Source organism: Botrytis porri (assembly GCF_014898465.1).
Source record: "Botrytis porri strain MUCL 3234 chromosome Unknown BPOR_005, whole genome shotgun sequence".
Lineage (NCBI taxonomy): Eukaryota > Fungi > Ascomycota > Leotiomycetes > Helotiales > Sclerotiniaceae > Botrytis > Botrytis porri.
Window position 1 is genome coordinate 2,892,600 of NW_024066079.1, and position 17,271 is coordinate 2,909,870.

The 17,271-nt window shown below is 43.2% G+C and overlaps 6 protein-coding genes across 6 annotated transcripts; 4 read left to right on the forward strand and 2 right to left on the reverse strand.

The window, feature by feature from the left end:
• The first annotated feature begins 1,119 nt into the window (after positions 1-1,119).
• Positions 1,120-2,733, forward strand: EAF01_004514 (uncharacterized protein). The gene is made up of 2 exons (XM_038912768.1): positions 1,120-1,269; positions 1,322-2,733. The coding sequence occupies exons 1-2, from the start codon at positions 1,201-1,203 to the stop codon at positions 2,384-2,386; spliced, it is 1,134 nt and encodes a 377-aa protein (XP_038772452.1). The 5' UTR covers positions 1,120-1,200; the 3' UTR covers positions 2,387-2,733.
• Positions 2,734-4,592: 1,859 nt separating this feature from the next.
• EAF01_004515 (uncharacterized protein) lies at positions 4,593-6,021 on the forward strand (the record flags this gene model as incomplete). Its single annotated transcript, XM_038912769.1, is given in 5 exon segments — positions 4,593-4,692; positions 4,748-5,265; positions 5,302-5,406; positions 5,425-5,591; positions 5,646-6,021. The coding sequence occupies 5 exon segments, from the start codon at positions 4,593-4,595 to the stop codon at positions 6,019-6,021; spliced, it is 1,266 nt and encodes a 421-aa protein (XP_038772453.1).
• Positions 6,022-6,297: 276 nt separating this feature from the next.
• On the reverse strand, positions 6,298-8,197 carry EAF01_004516 (uncharacterized protein). The gene is made up of 4 exons (XM_038912770.1): positions 7,678-8,197; positions 7,387-7,631; positions 7,313-7,327; positions 6,298-7,266 (listed from the first exon to the last, which is right to left on the reverse strand). Exons 1-4 carry the CDS (start codon positions 8,060-8,062, stop codon positions 6,448-6,450), a joined length of 1,464 nt encoding a protein of 487 aa, XP_038772454.1. The 5' UTR covers positions 8,063-8,197; the 3' UTR covers positions 6,298-6,447.
• A 3,495-nt stretch (positions 8,198-11,692) lies between these two features.
• EAF01_004517 (uncharacterized protein) lies at positions 11,693-12,955 on the forward strand (the record flags this gene model as incomplete). The annotated part of the gene is made up of 3 exons (XM_038912771.1): positions 11,693-12,034; positions 12,106-12,449; positions 12,499-12,955. 3 exons carry the CDS (start codon positions 11,693-11,695, stop codon positions 12,953-12,955), a joined length of 1,143 nt encoding a protein of 380 aa, XP_038772455.1.
• Positions 12,956-13,887: 932 nt separating this feature from the next.
• EAF01_004518 (uncharacterized protein) lies at positions 13,888-14,986 on the forward strand (the record flags this gene model as incomplete). The annotated part of the gene is made up of 3 exons (XM_038912772.1): positions 13,888-13,963; positions 14,116-14,195; positions 14,330-14,986. The coding sequence occupies 3 exons, from the start codon at positions 13,888-13,890 to the stop codon at positions 14,984-14,986; spliced, it is 813 nt and encodes a 270-aa protein (XP_038772456.1).
• Positions 14,987-15,309: 323 nt separating this feature from the next.
• On the reverse strand, positions 15,310-17,160 carry EAF01_004519 (uncharacterized protein; the record flags this gene model as incomplete). Its single annotated transcript, XM_038912773.1, has 2 exons — positions 15,310-16,700; positions 16,761-17,160. 2 exons carry the CDS (start codon positions 17,158-17,160, stop codon positions 15,310-15,312), a joined length of 1,791 nt encoding a protein of 596 aa, XP_038772457.1.
• Between the last annotated feature and the right edge of the window lie 111 nt (positions 17,161-17,271).

The following is a 17,271-nucleotide window of genomic DNA, read 5'->3' on the forward strand; positions in this document are numbered from 1 at the left end:
ATAATATGAATCTTCTGTCCTTGTGTGTCAAATGTAAAGCCATGTTAGCAATTGATATATGTTCCCATAATTCAAGATTTTATTTATCCACAATTGGTAATAATGACTGAAATATATACTTCAGATACACCGGTCCCTCCCGACACAACTACACGTGGAAAGCAATGGACATCTCGGTTTCCGTATTCTTTACACACCATATTGGTTATAGGGAGAGTATTAATCGGTCATAAGCCAACACCCAACGATTCCCTTGGGCTCTTTTCGGCCGAACTTATCGTATTTGGAACCACCAATTAAATTAGTCATAATCAAAACACGTGCTCATAGACTTCAATAGCACGAGACGGCACGATACGTGATCTAGGTTCTACTCTGTACAGTACTGGGTATACCTTAAGTAGTAGGTGGTGCTGTAACTGAACCCAGCCCAACCAGTTCAATCCAATTCAATGCAGTTCATTCCACCTTGGGGCATTGGCGATACAGAAATGCTACAATGCGACAATGCTGCAATGCTGCAAGATCAGTGATCGAGCAGATCATTTCAACTCAAATTATGATGCATATCCTCGACCGATGGGTATTATTCATGATAGGTATGGCTTTCCTTCAGACGGGATGGTATTTTAAAGTTTGAAAAGACGGCCATACGTCGGTATCGATTTTTATCAGTGCACAATGCACATCATTGCATTGGCTTTGAAATGAGCCATGGGATGATGCCAAGAAATCTTAAAGACCCTCGAGGTTCCCAAGATTTGGTCGACGACGAGGTAAAAGATCTGATGAATGAAGATTTCAACCTTGGCACTCTCAAAAAGAATCTCTAGCATGTTTCATCCCTACGAACAAAATAGGACCTTTGATGCCTTCTGGAAGCACCAAATTCATCCATCTTCATGAAATCACGACCCCTTTTCACCATCAATTTTATCATTCTTGGCACTTACGTTTCACGGCGTTGACTCAAATTACAATGAGCATTAGCGAAAGCTTCAAGATTCGGACAAATTACATAGCACTTGTCGATGACTGTGCCCATATGCCAAGTGATATTGATAAATTAATCCATCAAGACGGCAGATTCGACGATCCATCCTCGTATTTCTGCAATATAAGTATTTAGCTATGTTCTTTCGTTGGGTGCTTTACTTGGCTTGATTTATCTCTGTTCATTCTTTTATAACCAAAGCAATCATGTATTCTAGAGATATTCTTCCAACTTTGGCCATTGCCACTGGTGCCTTGGCCCAAGAAACAATATATGTACGTACAAAGTGATGGTAACAACTATAACCATAAACTAATAAACACTTAGACCTACACCGCCGACACAATCACAACACTGAACCTGTACAATGCTAGCAATACCTCACCATTCCAAGTCTACAATGAGTCCTTTACTTCGATTCTTGGAGACGCGCCAGCCATCAGCAATATCCTAAATTCTTCCTTCCCTCAATTCCATGAAGCCGCCATCTTTTTCGATGAATCAACTCTTTTCGTCACGAGTAATCAATTTGCCTCGAATACCAGTTCTGCTGCTACTAACAACAAGGCCATTTCCATCACGCGTTTAGATAAATCCGGTGATTCATGGTCCGCTACAATCATTGAACCAGAAGGAACCCTTACCCTTGCAAACGGAGGAGCAAAATACAACGATGGTCTCGTAATCTGCGACCAAGGATCCATGACAGCACCCGGTGGTCTTGTCTTTATGAATGCTACAGCTCCCTATACTACCACAACCATCATCAACAACTACTATGGCGTTGAATTTAACTCGCCCAATGATGTCCACGTGACAAGCGATGGAGCACTATGGTTCACAGATCCATCATACGGTTCATGGCAAGGAATCCGTCCTCAACCCTTACTTCCACCTCAAGTTTACCGCTACATGCCAGGTACAAATGATATCCGCGTAGTTGCAGACGGCATCCAAGAACCCAATGGTATCACATTTAGTCCCGATGAGAAAACTGCATACATTACCGACGGAGCCGGCAACTCCACTGCCCCTACTGCCCCAAGAGCTATCTATGCATACGATGTCATCACTCGCGGAGGTGAGCCAGCTCTTGCCAACAAGAGAATGTTCGCAGTACCACAAGCAGGTCTTCCAGATGGCATTAAAACTGATGATGCAGGAAATGTATATGCAGGATGTGGAGATGGAGTCAATGTCTGGAACGAGGGAGGTGTTTTGCTCGGCAAAATTACAGTAGCTGGTGGTTCCGCGAACTTCATTCTCGGAAATGAGGGAGATAAAATGCAAGTGTGGTTATTGAACGAGAAAAAACTTTGGCAAGCCAGTTTGGGTTTGGTTAATGGTGTGGATGGTGTTGATTCCGCGAAGAATGGTACATACAGGAGATAATCTGGGAACTTGTAGGATTGAGAATTGCAGGATTATGAAGGAATGATAGGATGGTTTGGAAGTGTAATTATATATAGAAAGTTAGCTGTGGATACTCGGGTACAGGCTGTATATGCTAGGTGGGGAGGTTAATATGAACAAAATACCTACCAATCCACCATATACTTTCCATGCATGCATCTCCTCCATCCGATGCATAAAATACACACATACCTGAATCCACACATAAAAGAACATGTATTCGTGCGGTCCAAAAGCATACACCCCCGAAGCTAGATGCACACACCACAAGATGATAGATAAACTGCAATAGGAATCCTAAAATCTCAATCTTTCTTGGCAGCGGAGTGGCATAGGTACTTCTCCTAGCACGAGTTATCGTCCGATATCTTCATCCACTCACCATTCTATCCATCCATCCCTTCCTCCCTTCCTCCCTTCCTCCCTTCCTCCACACCGCCGTCTCCCACGCCATCATATTAATGTGGAGAGCCACTTCGCGAAGTAGGTACTCACAGGTGGTCTGAGAGGTGCAGGTGCAGATGGTGTGGGGGTGGAGAAATTCAAACTTTTCCATCAGCGTTTGCTTCTGCTTCTGCTTTTGCTTTTGCTTTTGCTCTCGGGATCCTTTTCGAAGATTTATTTGGATGGTGGTGGGGTTACCTCCCTGGTACTCCCGAGTGGCACTCTCGATTCTAGAACCACCTAGGATAGGAATTGATGGTGGGGTTGATGCAATGATAATGATAACTGATGGTGGGATGATGGATATCGAGTATCTCTAGGGCTATCTATCAGGTGGGGTTGGAGCTTGGAACCTGGGAAAATAGTTTCTGGGAGGGGAGCTGTAGCTACCCCGCACTTATTAGCTTGTTTAACCTTGAGCTTGTTTTACTTTTTCGTCTTTTGGGGAATGGGAATTTGACGATGCGGTGGTGAGGTGAGTTTTGTGATGGAATAAATGGGAAATGGATGGAAAGGAATAGGGAGGTTTTTTTTTGTTTGAATACATTCTTATGCATTGTAAGTGATAGATTGATGCACTGGAGGAATTTGAATTTGGAAGAGACGAGAAATGTGATATCACGTGAACGTTAAAGTTATTCATGGAAACGTGATTTTGTATGAGAAGGAAAGGTAGGTATTGACGACAAATGATATTCTACTACATTTGCTCGCGCTGCACGCACACTTTTCTGTCCATATTTTGGTTTCCACCAGCTTTCAGCTATAAGGGTAAAGGTTCTGGGTCGTTTTCCCGTGTAGGGCAACAAGAACTTGGGCTGCTGATTGAGATTCTGCTCTGGCAGAAAACTTCAGATGTGAAGGTGATTACCTAGGTAGTTGCAGATGTATGGTTAGCAACTTAATTCGAACGAAAGCTTGCCTTTAGAAAGGAAAATACATGCAATTATCAAGCGTGGTCACTAAAATATTATGCAGTTGGTATGCAACGGATAGTCCAACCAGCCACCAACACTAGCCCTAATCGTATGATATGATTCTGGAACATAAGTCAATTTCCACACTGCTGCAAGCAATTATCCAAAAGTTCCAGCATTTCCCTGGGATTTTTGCTGAACAGGACAACCCAGAAGCTTCATTGCACACAAGGAAAATGAAGCTCGTGACATATTTTGCTACAAATAAATCGCCGTTGACAGACCATCCTCGTGAAATCACCCGATGTTGGTGTCTATGAAGGTTCAACACCACCATTTATCAAAATGTTGGATGACTGCATTTTCTGGTGCCGAACCAACCACAGAGTGGAAAATGTACCGTAATCCAATTACGACTGTAATTTAATCCCATTATTGAACTCAACAGCTATGAAACGCAAGAGTTTTCAGTTGATAGACATGCCCTCAAGGTCTCGTTTCTGCTTTCGAGAGTACCATCATGATTGATTTCGCGGGACCCAATCTGTCTTCAACACTGCTGTTGACTCTTGCAACGATCAGCTTGGTGCGTCTTTTGAAAACTTATTGGTTTCTTAGATACTCGTGCTAATTATCAGAGACCATAGTACCCAGCAGCCACCGTAATATATAATATCTTTTCCACCCTCAACGAAAATTTCCGGGTCCGATTCTATGGAGATCAAGTCGATTACCTTATATCATCTTTCTCGTGCGAGGTAACCTGGTATTAGACCAAAATGAAATTCACGAAAAGTATGGCGATATAGTTCGTTTAGCTCCAGATGAAATATCTTTCACGAAGGAAGAAGCTTAGAATGATATCAATGTGCATCGTCCGGGACATGCAGATCCTAATTACTAAAGATCCTGTGTGGTACAACGGTATAAGTGATTTATTTCTAGCTATTGAAAATATCTTTACTGATGTTTTCTCAAGCATCGGATGAATTGCCTCAAAATATTGTTACGTCTCATGACATGGAGCGGCATGCTCGATTTCGAAAAGCGCTCAGCACCTCATTTACCGAGACTAGTCTGCGGAATCAAAGCCCTTTGATTGAATCTTTTGCAGATTTACTCATTGATCGCTTGCATGATTTAGCCATGGATTACACATCCCCAATCAATGGCACAACCATAGATATTTTCCAATGGGCTAGCTGGTTCACAGTCGATATCGTTGGCGAGCTTGCGCTAGGCGAATATTTTGGTTGTTTAGCGAACAGCGAGCTTTATCCCTGGGCCAACACCCTAAATGATTTTCTGAAAGGAATAGTATATGCAGCGGCTACAAGATGGTATCCATTGATAGAGACCATGGTTTTCCAATTACCCCCAAAAAGCATGATGGAGATGCAAAGTGAACATGCCGAATTCGCGAATGATCGAATTAATAAACGCATGAATCTGGAAAAACAGAAGCCGGACTTTGTTGCCTCGTTCATGAAAGATAATGTGGACTTTTACAAGATTTCTCTTGAGGAGACTTAGTCGAACTTGGCTATTCATTTGGTGGCTGGGACAGATGCAACTGCAACATCGATTTCAGGAACGCTACTCTACTTGGTTCAGAACCCCAAGAAGTTGGATAAAGTTGTCTATGAACTCTGAAAGACTTTCCACCGTGAGGAGGAGATTAAGATCGCGACACTACGCAATCTTCCATATCTCAATGCGGTAATAAATGAGGGATTGGGACTTACAATCCGATCCCGGGGGGTCTTCCTCAGATTGTTCCCCCAGGTGGTGATATATATGCCGATACGTTTGTACCGGCAGGGGTAAGATCATTCATTCTACCCGACATACAAATGTCACTGACAATTGTAGACAAGTATATCCGTCCGACCCTACACCATGAGTCGCTCTGAGAAATATTTCTCTTCTCCAAATGAATTTCACCCAGAACGCTGGCTTCCGGCAGAAATTCGACCATCCGGATTCGATAATGATCATATTTTAGTGAGACAACCTTTCAGTGTTGGTCACTCTAACTGTATTGGTAAAAGTTTGGCCTGGGGAAAGATTCGACTTGTTATCGCTAGGCTTTGGTGGACATTCGATGTGGCTGAAAGTGGGAAAAGACTCGATTGGACGAAATTGAAGACTTTGATGATTATTCAGAAGGAGCCGATAATGCATAAAATCAAGATCAGAGATGGGATTGGTGAATTTAGGAAAGCGACTTGGAGCCGAGTTGGGCGATGGTAGTAGGAGATAGGCAATCACTCGTACTCATTCACATGCTCTTCAATGTCATCTTCTGGATATCTTGCTACTGTTATAGAAGATTAATGTGTTGTTATGAAAATAGGCATAGCTCAAATGATACCATATGATCTCCATATCGTTGTGAATCTATGTCAAATATTCCGTATCCTAGAATTTGACTCCGCAACAAGGTCCTTTGCTCTATGTACAGGCTTTCAAAGACGGCAAGCTGCAATTTGGGCTTCCCAGCACCAATTGATGTTTCTCTTTCGTATGTTTTCGAGATTCAACATGCATTTTTCTATCAACAATCCTGTTCTACGTATTTCGTGCGCGGCTTAGAAATTATTATGTGAGACGTGAACTTTTCTTGTTGATTGGAATTTCTGCTTCGCGTGGGTGAAAATGATAGACTTCTTTCGATAATTACTTAATATCCTGGCGCGAATAAAAGGCTGCCTCAATATCTAACATTCCAACCTGAAGGATTTCATCTATCCACCACATGTTCTTCACGTTCTCCAACTCAGACCAGTTGATGACATCCCGTCTAAGGGTTTCAGCTATCCAAACTTTCTCATCCTCAGTAGTTGCTGCACAGCCAGCCATGACAAGAGTCCATACTCTTAGACTCTTCACCTTTGCATTCCATATGTCGCCATCGCTCTCCAGTAGTCGACGCAGCTTAGCGATAAACACCTTAGATACTACGGGCGCAACGCCGAACCATCTTCTTGTTTGCGCTATGAAGAGCAGCCCACCAATCCTACACAACTCTTCGATCTCATGCTTTATCTCTTTTTGTGTAGTTAAAAGTCTCGACAAGATCGGATAGACACACATACCAGCAAAGTTCTGGTCACCCCAAAGAAATTGTGCATCCTCTGATAGGCTTCTCTTTTCATTCTCACGAGATATCGTGATTGTGAGGATACTCAACTGCTTCATGATATCGAGAATACCCACAGAAAGAAAAGATGAGATATTAGAGTGCTCACAGATGCTAACAAAATAAGCTTCGCCTTCAGCCTGATACCTTGGAAGATAAGGATTCCTAAGATATTGAACAGGCGGAGGAGAAAGAGGCACAAGGTCTAAGTCACTAGACATATTATGTTCGATCCAGAACAGAGAAAGTCGTATTGGTGGGATATTGTCGATACTTGATAGTCCGCTTCTCAACCCCAATATTTTATAAAAGCCAGCCTGGTGGATCTTCCACCTCTCCGAATTAGAGAGAAGATGCTAATAGACTTAGTAGATGCTTTATCAAGATTGAGAAACGACTTACATCGTGACACATAAACTATGCTGAGTTAGAATTATCAAAAGATAAATGAAGATGTATCATGATGGAAGACGCACGCCAAGTATAGCTCCCAGAATTCCATCTGAATTTTCCACCTCGAAATGTGCTAATCTCCGATTTACGGATCTAATAGCTGAGAAATGATATTTCATTGAATCACGATCCTCGTCTCGGTTTCCTTTAAGGGCATTAAGATGTAGGGCAACATTAGCCAACATCAAGTGCATTGCCGCGGAATCGTTTGTACCAAGCGGAAACCAGAAGTCTCTGAATGGCTGGAAGCACTGTGATGGATCCCAGACTGCAGTAAAGTTAATAATTATATTGTCCAATCTGGAAAAGCTTACTGTGATGCACCAACTCATGCTCTTGAGTGTCCATCTTAACAGGCCATGCTTGAAAGGGATTCACACGGCCATTACCCAGTAGAATCATCGAATTGGTTTGCAAGCCCATTGGTCCCTCGCTTTTTAATTCTGCTTCTGCTTCTGTGTCTACCTCCTCTCTATTCGCGTGTGGGATGGATATCTGGAGTGATGACGCACCACCAAAAGACCTTGGCGCAATGTTTTTCACACCATTTGCCCTTTTTGGTCGATTTTGTTTCATGAATGGACGCATCACATGTCTTCGCACTAGGGTCTTCGTCTCCTGTCTCTCTTTTGCCGAGTAAAAAGGAGTCGAGGTTATGAAAGTGTATTTCCCTTCTCCGGGCAGAGTCCTGGCTATCATCTTTTCGGGATTTTAAGACGCCTCGAATTCACAATATTTGCTTTTACATACTCACCCGGTGGGTAACGCTATTGTGCCTTTATAGTCCTTGATAGCTGCAATCTTGTACACCATGTTGGAGGCTGAGATTAATTCAAGTCATTTCAATTCTGTTAGATATAGAACATGATAACGGCGATGCAGGAGTTATTTTTGGAATTTGCTGACATTGCATGGGTCGATTACAAACCGAATCTAACTGGTTTAAGGCAATGGCCCCCTACTTTTCAGGTAGAGTTAATGTGGAGATGTGCCAAGACCTTTGTGTTCGTTGCTAATCGACATCAGACCTTGAACCGTTGCCTGCAATGCAATCAGAGACTCATTATTTTTTGACATGATAGCAACTTTGCAGGTTTGAACAGACCAAAATGATGTGAGATTTAAGTTTGATCTTGTATGTTGGGTAAGCAAGATAATCGCATGGAGTTAATATGACGAGTTTGGAAGTTCCGTGACGGGACAAACAATCTTTTGGACCTGTTTATCTAGTTGCAACGAGCCGATCAATTTCAAGCTTTTGCTTGTCTTGTGGGCACAGGACTTCTCCTCCTGGAATACAGCAGCTTCGTTTTTTTCAAACCTCAAGACAGAAGACATGCAACATCTCCTTTCAATGACTTTTGTTCCGAAAATCGCATAGAAACAACGGCGTACAAATCCAACGGAGTACAGAAGAGTTGGTGTGCACGGAAAATTGCTGTTTCTTAGTTATGGGAGCTCCAGAAACTATATACGAGCAGTCATTGCAGAGAATATATGCTTTGAAATTGAACTTATCGATTAAGCAGCCTGGTCCTTTGTCTGGCGAATGCCAATGACCTTAATGTCCCGCCACAATACGACCGCTGCCAAACCGAGAGCCGAAATAACGGTGCTAGCAATCAACATTCCTCTTTGCGTGTCACTATAGGCATGCTGGATTGCAGGGCGCTCAGTCGTTCCTGGCAGGAATGTCAACTGCGTTGGTAAGAAATCATATATTAGAAGTAGATCTGCTTGGTCTGTATCGGGAAGATCTGCAGAAAGCTTGCTGGGCAATATAGCCTGCCAAATAGCAGCAAAAATAGTCAGACCAACAGCAGGACCAATGTCTCCAAACAAGCCCAGCACAGACTGGCTGAAGACGATATATTGCTGCTCTGCGGCGGCGGCCATGATGGCGATCTGGGCACAAGTGATCAAGACCCCTTCTGCAAACAAAATAAAGATTATGCACATGACGATATACCAAATTTTCTGGTCTGGCTGACGAAAATGAATCAGGAGCGACGTGCCGAGGATTGTCAGAGGAATACCAAAATAGCGTGCGATAGATTTGTGACGCTTACTAAAGCTGATGATGCTGCCAGTAACGAGTGCGAGCAGTACCCCGCCTAAAATGTACGTCTGATGACATGACTGGCCTCGTTAATACTCAGGTTGTTCAAAACTTGTAGAAGAGAGGTAAAATAGCTGGCCTAACAAGAGTAACTGATGAAGAGCGTGAAGTAGAGGAGACAAGAACAGAAGACTGTACGGTCCTTGAGGAGAGACCATGGAATGAATGATACTGGGGCGAAGAACTTCTCCCATGTGGCGAAAGTGATGGTCAATACGACTCCAAAGACTAAGGAGCAGATATTAAGGGAGTATCCCAACCCCTTGGCCTGAATAGTGCAAATGTCCAATAGCAATAGAAAGAACTCGACGCCAGCAGATGTCAAAATGAGACCGACAGCATCAAGCACGCAGCAGTAGTAACTGCTAGACTGCCAAGTCGTGCGTCCACTGCGTACGTACTACCTCTGTTTAAGAAGATAATTTGACACTCTTCTCGGTCACTGTCTTTCGAAAAGGCGGGTGATTACTTTCTAAAGATGAGATCTGTATTGATTTATCTAAGTCTTTAGCCTTGAGAAGGCGAATATAGTTCTTCTGAGTCAGCTGTTTCTCGAGAGCCAGTTGTTCGACCCTCCACTTTGCTAGCTATCTGCTTTGAGGAGGTTGGTTATTCTTTCGACTCAAGTAAGTCTGCTTCGTCATCCCTGGTTTCAGAGAGTTGTAAGTTTATTTACAGCGGAAGTAGCCTTCGCAGCAACGTTTGTTAATAGCGTAAGTTGGATGTCGTCGAAGTTCAATCCTTGACTGATGAGCCCCAATGCCATCTATTAGGTGTGTCCAAATTGAGGTTCTGAGTTCGATGATTTCCTAATCTCTAGCTCCAAAGTAAAAGTTTGCCGTTATCCTAGGATATATTTCACTTGCCAATCTGGCTGTAGAGCAGCTATACGCCATTTTCTAGCCGACGACAAACAAACAACGTAGGCACAGAGGTCTGTTGGGAGCCTACCGAGGGTTACAAAATTTCGCCATTGAAAATGGCATATGGTCCGGCTCTGTGGTAGCCAAACTATTCATGATTTGGTAAATGTTTCACTTGATATATCTGGAGATTGTTTTGGATCTCATGGTAACTCACAAAATCTACCAATTCCTTGATCAGTTCCCGGAACTAAGGGTAAACCCAGTGATGACGATGTATTGCATGGCGAAGAATTGTTACATCTTTCCTAGTACAGAGGAAAATAGTTTTATGCTCTCAACCTTTTTTGCGTCCATTGACGATTTGAGAATAGTAATGGTTGATTTGTAACGATAAAATACCCCACGCGTTACTAACGCGGTATATCTGACACATACCAAGCGGCTCGCGAAAGTATAACTCGGGCCATGCGGGAACCCGCTTGATAGTACTCGGTTCATTTCGTGATTTCCATGACATTCTCCGCGATGTTCCAATTTCAATTCTAATCTGCAGAACTGAGATACCTGTGAAATCATGGGACCTTATTGGTGGCTTTACGACGGTACACGAACCTGCTAGCCGAGTGGTAGAGCGAGCGGGCTGGTGTCAGATTCGGCATCTGAATCTATTCAGATCTTCACATCCGATTCGTCGAATTATATGAAATTACATTCAAGACATATAATTTTATTGTGAGTTGACATCCGCCTTCTCGAGCTATTGAAGAACCGAAAAAACAAAAGTTTGAGCTCAGAAGGCCGGCTTTGGCTCGAAATCGACCTGCGATGCACGAACTTTCTGAATATTCACTTTCACAGATGTTGAGCTACACTATAAGGTCCAAAGAACTACTTTGATATCCACTCCACTATTTTGAACGTGAAATTGACCAAATTTAGTAATGATCACTTTGATCGTAGAAAGTCATTGGTTTGACTTCTATGCCGCTGCGGAATTTCAAAAACTGTTACCTAGAGTTTGTCTATGCAAAAGTTTGCAAGGCTAATACTTGCGACGAGGAGTCGTCTTGATAGCTACCCCAAGTGAGGACATTTCTAGTCCTGAAACATATAATGTGGATGCTCGGGAAGCGTTTGAGAGACATCAATTTCGATATTACTGCTTCCTGTATTGTCCTTGTGCATTGACTACGATTAATTACACACTTGATTCGTACGAACTACTCTCACAGAGATATTATGAGCCATATAGTCTCACTTGGAACACAAATCAAACTGTGTGTTTTGTGTCAAGATACCATTATGTGGTTCAAAAAGTCTTTCATCACGGAGAAGTGTTCCACAATGACATCTACCGCCAATCCTTCCAAAACGATGGTATGCAACGACATTTTAAATATTATCTTTAATTACGCCCTCAACAAATTCGATGACACAGAGGATAGAAATAATGCGGGTAAGCCCAAGTTCTTGTCGGTCATTGAGAAATTTGTCAGTAGTGGAATACCGGTGGAAATGTGCCTTCCAGCATTTCCCTTCAAGTCGTCAAACAAGGTCCATAAAGTCTTCGGCATTCTGCCTGACAAAGCCGAAGAGATTGCTCTTGATCGACTAAACACAATGTGTTTGCGCATTGGAGAAGTGTACCAGCCTGGAGCCAAGTGCACAATCATTTCCGATGGGCTCGTTTATAATGGTCTGTCTTTTCCTTATCAATCAATGATCTTGACCCAAGCTACTGGCTAATTAAATCTCAGATCTATTACGTATATCGGATCGCGATACATGGGCGTACGGAGAAGCCTTACGTGCAATGTCTCAACAAAGGTTTCGACTACATCTGCTTCTCCAGAATTCAAGACTTTGTCAATTTTCCATTGCCAGAAAAGCTAGACGAGATCACTTACGTAGCTAACGCCACCAATTTTCGTCTATCTATGATTAATAGATGGGGTAAACAGAACATCAATATCGAAGATGAGATTGCCAACAATCCTGATACAAAAATGACTTATCTGGGATATCGAAGATTTCTTGAATCAGATTTGCGATATATTTTTCCACTTGGAAATGGTCGAAGTAATACCAACTACAAGAAAATGTGAGATACCTCGCTAAGCAAATGCTCATTCGAGGATATGTAAGTGAAGATACTACCAAGACCAAGCTTCCGCTTATTTTGCTAAATTCTCGAAACAGGCTTTTGCAGGAGCGGTCAAATATGCTTTCCCAAATCATTTACGGCTGTCCATTCATCAGTCAACAGGCGATCACAAGATATCTATGAGTCTGCTAAATACAAAAACTGGCTTTACAACCCCTTGGCATTGTAGCGTTGCTTTGATGGCAGATGGCGAGTGGATAAGCGCTCCGATGGGAGATTTTAAAGAAAATAATAATTTGGAAGTTGTCTACGAAGATGGTCGTCCTAGCTACTTCAAAATGAAGAAGCACACTATCGAACGCCGGGTAGATGATACGAACCCAGAAATCAATCTATCGAAAATTTCTGCGGGTCTCTCTTCCAGGTTCATGGCCGGCGAAAATAAAACTTCGCAGAAATTCCAGCAACAGTCCTCGGTAGTAGTATCTATATTAGCCATTTAGTGCTTATATGAAAGACAAGATGGAAGTGTTTGAGAACTTGGAGCAAGCTGTCACTTGCATGTTGGAGTTGTCTCTTCTGATCAATCGACTCATTTGGAACTGTTTACAATTATCTATATAGTAAGACAGGAAGAAACAGCGTCTCAGGCTGTTTGCTACCCCTAGTAATTTGATGAAGAGTGAAGAGATGCTTATGGTAGTGCCAACTAGTGGTAGTTATCAGGTACATAGAACAATATCAGTTACTCAACCAACGGAAGTGCGCCCTTCACTTTGCTCTAGCCTCTATTTAATCAGCGTTCAGCCACGCACCCACAGCGATAGCTAAGACTTCAAGGGTGTGTGTACTCTATCCAATCATTATTCCCTAAGTTACATGAGTTACATGAGTTAAATAACAACAAACGATTCTCTAGTCCATCCGAACCACCTTTCTAATCGTTTTCCTCACCCCCGCAACATAAATTTTCAATTTTTGCAGTAGAACGTGGCTTGTGGAATACTATCCTACCACCATCAACATTCTTGAGGAATGTAACAGCAGATCCATCAGACTCCATTGCTGTGAATTCGGCGTCGTCCATTACAGTAAGAAAAGATCTCCAATCCAATGGCTTGGCAGCGTACTCCTCAACTGTACTGGGGAACATACGCGAAAGGATTGGTATATTCGACGACTTAATACGGACAGTTTTTTGTGGATTTACTGGAGAAGGATCATCTTCACTGTCCACACTGGGGGCTTCTGGTTTGCTGGAAGTCTGCTGCTCCGGTCTTGTCTTGGTTTCCTCCTTCGAGCGATTAGAGATGTTCAAGGTTGAAAGATCTTCAGTAGCATAAGTCAAATCCCAATTATTATCGACGGCGAAGGGTTGTTGCACAGGCTTCTGAGACTGAAAAATGCTTTCTCTTTGCAGTTTGAGCGCCAGAAGATGCTCCGGAGCACTATCGTAGGACAACATAGCCATGTCGTGTTCATAGTCCTTTTCGGTCGAGAACTTATGTTTCGTGAGTATGTTAGCATGAATTGCCCGCACGTGGGCCCACAAGGCCGACGCATTATTTCTGACCTCATCTGCTTTACTTAACCACGCTGCATCCCTTTTGCCTTTTGAAAAAGGTGTCAATTAAACAATCTTGAGAAGCTGCTAAACGCTCAGTTCCTTCAGCTCTTTCTTTGTCCGGAACACCTCTCCAAGCTAGGCGCTCTCGACCTTCTACTCGGGCGGTATCTATGTTTGTAACTCTAAATAGAGGTCTATGCTGTCTTACTGCTGCTAGTAACTCGTAGGTAGTAGCGAATTCAGATACAATTTCGAGTATCTGTGGCTCAAGTCGTTGTTTTTCCTCTGCTGTTGTTGTGTCCTTATTTAGCCAATCTGTCAAGAATCCAAGCAACATGGAAGCGTCATTGTTATAACTGGTGCGAATCGAGGTCTACATTTTTTTAAACAAATCTACAACAATTTTTCAAATCTGACGATTGCAACGGGACTCGGTCGTGGCTTTCTGAAAGCCCTGGCTCAACGAGCAAAAGCTGCCATTATAGCTGGCGTCCGAGACCTGTCCTCCACGAGCTCAAAATCTCTCTCTGATCTCCCTATACCCAATGGTAGTCGCATCATCCCACTGGAAATTTCCAGCACCGATGACCTGTCTCCATCTCAGGCTGTCAAAGAACTCACAAATACTCACGGTATTACATCTATTGACGTAGTCATCGCCAATGCAGGAATATTACAATACTACGGCAAGGTTTCCGAGACCCCTCCATCCAAAGTACGCAACCATTTGGAAGTCAACACAATCGGAGTTTTAACTCTCTATCAAGCCACTCTTCCCCTCCTTTTGATATCTCCAGATCCAGTCTTCGTAGCCTTGTTAACAGCTGTCGCGAGTATCGGTGTCATGGGGGACATACCAATTCCAGCCACTCCATACGGAATGAGTAAAGTGGCATTAAACTATATGGTTCGAAAAATCCATTTCGAGAATGAGAAACTCACTGCTTTTGTTTCGACTACAGGGTGAATACAAACGGAAATGGGAAACACTGAGCGATAGCCATGGGGTTGGAAAGTGCGCTGGTAAAAATCGAGGACAGTATCAAAGGAATGCTGGAGAAGATTGATAATGCAACAAGGGAAGGAACATCAGGTACTCTGCAATCGTTCGATGAAAAGAAGTAGTAACCTTGGTAAACAAAAGCAAATGGGTTTTGTCGAAGCTGACTGGTATCTCATCATCACAGATGAAACCAAAATGCGGGCCTCCCGGACTTACCGTAAAAGGACATTGAAAGAGACAGGTGGACGGGAAGACATTCATTTTCGGGTATTATCATATCTGTATGCTTAAAATTGACCTTCGGTATTTCCGTCGCCCATACTCTTACTACTGCTACTACCACTCTGGATAGCACCTAGAATGCCATCTATGTATGATGCACCGCTCCATTTCTGGTGCATCAATACATCTATACCTAGCTCTTTTTCTCTCCTCTGGATTAAATTGACATATGCGAGCATACCCTCATCCTTGAATGCTTTTGATAATTCGCTGGTAATTGTTGCCGTAGAATGAAGTCCGGCGAGCGAGATCAATTGTAGAACAAATCCATGCTTTGCAATATCCCAAATGAAAGATTTCAAGGTTTCGTCAGTGAAGCCATGACCCATCCAGTTAAATGAGGGAGAAAGATTGTAGACTAGTCCTTTACCAGGGTATTTGGCACGAATCTCGCCAGAGAATTGTGCTGCATTTTTTACGTTAGGGTCTCCGGTTTCAACCCACAGGAGGTCAGCATATGGTGCATATTGAATCGCTCGCTTTGTGGCGGCTTTCATACCAGCCTTATAATGGTAGAAACCTTCTCGTGTTCGAGGTATATCAATATTGAATTTTATTGGGGTTTTGCTGTATTTTGAAGCTAAATCCTTTCGTTTCGTTATCGACATATCTCGATCTTGCTTAGTAGCTTCAAGGTACTCGTTGATACTCGACTCCGAGACACCTTGCTCCTTCAATTGCTTGAAAACAGCTTCGTCACACGTCATGAGTTCCGTTTTCTTCACCCATTCCGCTTCGAAAGTATCAATTTCAGCACCTGAAGCTCCCGCTAGTTCCATGGCTTGCAAAGTCTCCGCCAATGATTCGATATTGTCTTCTGCGACGCCTTTAATGAATTCATGATCTCGTACATCAATCGCACTACTGAGAAGCTTCCCGCTTTCGGAGTCTGTTCGTGCAATCACTAAGTTTTCCGAGCCCATGACATCCCATTGAAATCTCGCAGCCACCAAGCGATTGATGTGTTCTCCGACGGGCACCAAAACTTTGCCAGCAAGATGTCCGCACTTTTTCCCACCATGCATTTGATCCTCGAAGTGTACAGCGGCAGCTCCATTCTCCGCGAAAAGCTTGGCAAGCTTCAGAACAGCTGAAAGTCCGCCATGCCCCGTGTCTCCGTCTGCTATAATTGGTCTGAGATAGTCGGTGTATGGTGTCTTTGCCCGTTCTTCCTTGCTCAACTTCCTTCTAGCATCCCATTGTTTTCGGTCGTGCATTGACTGCGCTTTTGCCAATCGTTGGACTTGATTTGGTACGGTATTGTAAGGGTAATCGCCGAAATCTGGAGATACCTCGTTCGTGGTCGTAAGTACAGAAGAACATGCCCAACCAGAGATATACAAGACTTCCTGGTTCGCAGCTTGTTGGGTCATTTGTACAGGGTCAATAGCGCCCACTAGGAATCAATTGAATTAGCATATATCATCCCAGCTTCGAGCCTCATGGTTCATCTTACTTGTATGTATTGGTTTTCCATTTGCCTCCCGCTCTTTGATCAAATTGAATAATTTCCTAGCCATGACGGAGCTTGGGTATGATTGTTGCTGACTCCCACGTTTTGAGACAACATCTGCCGCAGAGTATGGTCTCTTGATTCCCTCATATCTTGGACTCTTCCACCATGTTTCCACTTCCGTAATTTGTTGTTCGTATAATTCATCCTCGGCCGCGCCAGCTTTCTGCGACTCCGGTACGAGCTGGAATGAATCCGATGCTAGAGGTCTCGATATTGGGTCATTGAGAGCTTTCAAGCTGGACATCCTATAGCCAGAGGTAGATAAATGACGAACAGTAATGACGGAACCTCTAACAGACAAAGCTCTGCGGGGCGCCACAGAAGCAATTCTGCGAAACATTTTGAGTTGCTCGATCAATAATGAGAGGGGTTTAACAGAAGGATAGCTTATACCTGCTCTTACCTATGCCGCTGATCAATCAGGAACCATTTATTCTACACCGTCATCGGA

What these genes read in the sequence shown, in the direction of transcription:
- EAF01_004514 (XM_038912768.1), top strand. Translation starts at nt 1,201, where the DNA reads ATGTATTCTAGAGATATTCTTCCAACTTTGGCCATTGCCACTGGTGCC. An exon ending in TGGCCCAAGAAACAATATAT is followed by an intron (nt 1,270 to 1,321) that starts GTACGTACAAAG and finishes ATAAACACTTAG; the next exon opens with ACCTACACCGCCGACACAAT.
- EAF01_004516 (XM_038912770.1), bottom strand. Translation starts at nt 8,062, where the DNA reads ATGATAGCCAGGACTCTGCCCGGAGAAGGGAAATACACTTTCATAACC. An exon ending in GCATGAGTTGGTGCATCACA is followed by an intron (nt 7,632 to 7,677) that starts GTAAGCTTTTCC and finishes ACTTTACTGCAG; the next exon opens with TCTGGGATCCATCACAGTGC.